The sequence below is a fragment of the Colobus angolensis genome, unplaced genomic scaffold (genome assembly GCF_000951035.1).
Source record: "Colobus angolensis palliatus isolate OR3802 unplaced genomic scaffold, Cang.pa_1.0 Scaffold476, whole genome shotgun sequence".
Lineage (NCBI taxonomy): Eukaryota > Metazoa > Chordata > Mammalia > Primates > Cercopithecidae > Colobus > Colobus angolensis.
The window spans coordinates 528223-533405 of NW_012118221.1; the positions used below are offsets into that span (position 1 = coordinate 528223).

Consider the following 5183-nt stretch of genomic DNA (forward strand, 5'->3'; position numbering starts at 1 on the left):
CACCCACCACCACACCCAGCTAATTTTTGTATTTTTAGTAGAGATGAGGTTTCACCATGTTGCCCAGGCTGGTCTTGGACTCCTGACCTCATGTTCCACCCACCTTGGCCTCCCAAAGTGCTGGGATTACAGGCATGAGCCACCATGCCCGGCCTATTTTTATTTTTAAAATAGAGACAGGGTCTAACTTTCTTGCCCAGGTTGGTTTCAAACTCCTGGCCTCAAGTAATCCTCCTGCCTCAGCCTCCCACCAGAGTGCTGGGATTTTAGACATAGATGTTAGCCACTGTGCCTGTCCTGCTGTTTTGGTTTTGCAATGAGTGGTCCATGAGAAAAAAAATGCTTTTTAAATTTTTATTTTATTTTATTTTTTGAGACTGGGTCTTGCTCCATTGCCCATGCTGGAGTGCAGTGGCTCAATCATGGCTCACTGCAGCCTTGACCTCCCAGGCTCAAGTGATCCTCCCACTTCAACCCAACTCACCACACTGGGCTAATGTTTTGTATCTTTTGAGAGGGTCACGTTTCACTATGTTGCCCAGGCTGGTCTCAAACTCCTGGCCTTAAGCAGTCCTTCCACCTTGGCTCCCAAAGTGCTGGAATTACACATGTGAGCCACTGTGCCCAGCCAATAATTTTTTTTTTAAGACAACTTTTAATGAGAATGGTCTTGGAGCAAAACCGTAGGGTTTAAAAGTAATACGTTTCAACTACATGGTTTTTGTGTATGGCAGTTTAGATACATCTTGTACTCTAGGTTTTCTCTAAAATGATAATATCCCAACAGTTATTTAGACAGGATGGATTCATGCTTATATTTTCAACATGATGATTATTGCCTTTAATCTGTTTAAATTTAGTTCTTTTTTTTTTTCAGCAATTGCCTGTGGTTACCTCCAGTACAATTGTGAGATGCCGTTCATGCAGGACATATATCAATCCTTTTGTCAGCTTTCTTGATCAAAGGAGATGGAAGTGTAACTTATGTTATCGAGTCAATGATGGTATGAGATGCTTTTTTGAAACATTTAAACATTTCTGCTTGCATTGTAGGGAAATCAGATTATACAAAGGGGCAGTTAAAAAAAAAAAAACTTTTATTTACCTGTAGTCAATCCTTCCACTCAGAATACTACGGGTAACTTTTTTCTATGCATTTATGTTTATAAATAAATTTAATTAGTTACTTTTTAGGCAAAAAATAATGATAGTATTATATGGATATCCCATTTTTACATTGTATTGGGTATATAATAAGTGATATATTTCATGGTATTACTTAAGCCAATAATTTAAGGAACATTTTTATGTAGAAATTGTTCCATGCCTTTTCTCTAGGGTGAAAGAAAATAAGTCCACAGAATAGCTGCCCAATTCATTCACTGCTGAATGAAGGGAGGTGGGCAGTGCTGGAAGATTAGTTTAATGTAGTTTTCTCAGTAGTTGAGGAGGAGGAGATTTCTCTCAGTAACTATGTCGCAGTTTTTATTTGAGGAATGTAATGTAATCAATAGGATTCTGTTCAGATTAGAGAAGTAAATGGGTATGCCAGTACCCACAGTGTCTGTTTGGAAGATTTGAGAAATAGAGGAATATAAGAGTTTTGTTTTTGTTTTTGAGATGGAGTCTCACTCTGTCACCCAGGCTGGAGTGTAGTGGCGTGATCTTAGCTCACTACAATGTCTGCCTCCCAGGTTCAAGAGGTTTTCCTGCCTCGGCCTCCTGAGTAGCTGAAATTACAGGCATCCACCCCCACGCTCAGCTAATTTTTATATTTTTAGTAGGGGTGGAGTTTCACCATGTCAGCCAGGCTGGTCTAGAACTCCTGACCTCAAGTGATCTGCCTGCCTCAGCCTCCCAAAGTGCGGGGATTATAGGCATGAGCAACCACACTCAGCCAATAGTTTGTTTTTGTTTGTTTTTGAGACGGAGTCTCACTCTGTCACCAGGCTGGAGTGTAGTGGCACGATCTCAGCTCCCTGCAACCTCTCTGCCTCCCAGGTTCGAGCAATTCTCCTGCCTCAGCCTCCTAAGAACACACCCGGCCCTGGCCAGGAGTTTTTAAAAGCCAGTTTTATTGGCTGGGCGCGGTGGCTCACGCCTCTAATCCCAGCACTTTGGGAGGCTGAGGCAGGTGGATCACCTGAGGTCAGGAGTTTGAGACCAGCATGGCCAACATGGTGAAACCCCATCTTTACTAAAAATACAACAATTAGCTGGGTGTGATGGCGGGCGCCTATAATTCCAGCTGCTTGGGAGGCTGAGGCAGGAGAATTGCTTGAACCCAGGAGGCAGAGGTTTCAGTGAGCCGAGATCATGCCATTGCATTCCAACCTGGGCAACAGAGCGAGACTCCATCTCAAAAACAAACCAAACAGAGCCAGGTGCAGTGGCTCACACCTGTAATCCCAGCACTTTGGGAGGCTGAGGTGGGTGGATCAGTCAGGAGTTTGAGACCAGCCTGGCCAATGTAGTGAAACCCCATCTCTACTAAAAATATTAAAAAATTAGCTGGGTGTGGTGACAGGCGCCTGTAATCCCAGCTACTTGGGAGGCTGAGGCAGGAGAATTGCTTGAACCCGGGAGGCAGAGGTTGCAGTGAACTGAGATTGCACCATTGCACTCCAGCCTAGGCAACAAGAACAAAATTCCGTCTCAAACAAACAAACGAGCAAAACTCTGTCTCAAACGAACAAACAAACAAAACAAAACGAAAAGTTTTATTGTGTGTGTGTGTGTTTTTTTTTCAGTATAGAAAAGTAGGGATAAGCTAAGAACTTTCTTTTGCACTATGATAATTCAGAAAATGGACATGTAGTATTTAGTTACCTTTAAGATCTTTATGTGTATGTGCTTTAATATACAAAATGAAATTGTAATAAAAACTGAAGCCCCTTTCGTATGCAAACCAGGCTATTTCATGAACTATAGCTTACCCTTTAGAGTGCATAGGGATTTTAATTTCTAAACAATTAGTAGGAAGACAGATACAATGATAATTTAGAAAATACTCTTTAACCACTAGTGTATTATAAGTGGTAAGTATGATGTTAGGTTAAGTGATGTTCCATAAAGGTCTCATTAATTAATGAAACTCATTAAACCTTATGACCTTGACCTCTGGAATTGTCTTACCATAGCTTCTAGTGCCAGCCAGTTTCTGTATATTTCGTATGTGAAATGTTAATATCCTGTATAATTGTGAAATTTAAGCAAATAGGCCGGGTGTGGTGGCTCACGTCTGTAATCCCAGCGCTTTGGGAGGCTGAGGTGGGTGGATGACCTGAGGTCGGGAGTTTGAGACCAGCCTGATCAACATGGAGAAACCCCATCTCTGCTAAAAATACAAAAAATTAGCTGGGCATGGCAGCGCATGCCTGTAATCCTAGCTACTTGGGAGGCTAAGGCAAGAGAATCGCTTGAACCTGGGAGGTGGAGGTTGCAGTGAGCCGAGATCATGGCACTGCACTCCCAGCCTGGGCAACAGAGTGAAACTCCGTCTCAAAAAAAAAACAAAGTAATTGGCATTTAATGAGTTTTTATCATCTTTTCAAGCAAGAAAGTTGCCAAATGCAAAATATATTAAATTCTTTCAGTTTTTTAAATGTGTGTATTGTTAACTTTATATAGTTCCTGAAGAATTCTTGTACAACCCTTTGACCAGAGTTTATGGAGAACCTCACAGAAGACCAGAAGTTCAAAATGCTACTATTGAGTTCATGGCTCCTTCAGAATACATGGTAAGCTTCTATTTTTTTAATACAACATGCCCATTTTTTATTACCAGGTTTTAACTAAAACAATATAGCATCCTTTAACAAAATTTTATTTTATTCTATTCTATTCTATTTTCTATTCTATTCTATTCTATTCTATTCTATTCTATTCTCTATTCTATTCTCTTCTATTCTCTATTCTATTCTCTATTCTATTCTATATTCTATTCTATTCTCTATACTATTCTATTCTATATTCTATTCTATTCTATTCTATTCCCTGTTCTATTCTATTCTATTATCTATTCTATTCTCCTATTCTATTCTATTCTCTATTCTATTCTATTCTCTATTATATCGTATTCTCTATTCTATTCTATTCTCTATTCTCTATTCTATTCTATTCTATTCTATTCTATTCTATTCTATTCTATTCTATTCTATTCTCTTCTCTTCTCTATTCTATTCTATTCTCTATTCTATTCTAACTGACCTCAAGTGATCTGCTCACCCCCCAAAGTGCTGAGATTTATAGGCGTGAGCCACTGCACCCGGCCTCTTTAGTGAAAGTAAATGTCTTTTGTGAAAAATTATCTTGGTGGTGAAAATTTTCTGCAATGATGCAAGAATTACATATAGAATTGGTTTGAGCTATCTTTAGGAAGTCGATGAATGACAGATTACTTACAGGTCAACCAAAATTTTATTACTAAACACTTTCAAATACTAGATAAAGTAAGTATATTGCTGGAAATTTCAAAAAGTGCTGAATAGAATAGAGGTACTGAGAGAAACTAAATAAATGAATCATACTATTTTAATAGGTCGTGAATTATTTACCCATTAAAGTACTTTACCCGAGTCTCCCCATTCTGCTTTCCTTGGAGTAAAATTTGTTATTTTAAAAAGTTGTTTTAAGCCAGACATGGTGGCTCATGGCCTGAAATCCCAGCACTTTTGGAGGCCAAGGTGGGAGAATTGCTTGGGTCCAGGAGTTCAAGACCAGCCTAGTCCTGGCTACTCGGGAGGTTAGGGTGGGAGGATCACTTGAGCCTGGGAGGTTGAGGCTGCAGTGAGACATGATCGTACTACTGTACTTCAGCCTGGGTGACAGAGAGAGACCCTGTATCCAAAAAAAAAAAGTTATTTCAAAAGAGAAAAGAAGCTGATCTATCTTTGTCCTAAAGCTCTGTGGCCACATACTCTTGAGGATTGCTGACTTTCCCACAAGACCTTCTTTTGGTGATAGGATTTTTTTGGTGGTGATAGAATTTTATTGCCTGCATTTATTTTTTTGTTTTTATTTTTTTAAAGAAGCAGAGTGTTAACTATGTTGCCCAGGATTGGGTATGCTATCCTTCTCTTTAAAAAAATAGATAAAGGCCAGGTGCAGTGGCTCACACCTGTAATCCCAGCACTTTGGGAGGCTGAGGCGGGCAGATCACCTGATTTGAGGAGTTCAAGACC

The 5183-nt window shown here is 39.8% G+C and overlaps 1 protein-coding gene across 2 annotated transcripts in view; it reads left to right on the forward strand.

Moving 5' to 3' along the window:
• Positions 1–5183, forward strand: part of SEC24A (SEC24 family member A) — a 107154-nt gene that overhangs the window by 35455 nt on the left and 66516 nt on the right. For both annotated transcript variants that reach the window (XM_011958814.1, XM_011958815.1), the window contains exons 8-9: positions 878–1004; positions 3631–3740. In XM_011958814.1, coding sequence (XP_011814204.1) covers positions 878–1004; positions 3631–3740 — 237 coding nt within the window. The remainder of the gene's footprint in view (positions 1–877; positions 1005–3630; positions 3741–5183) is intronic.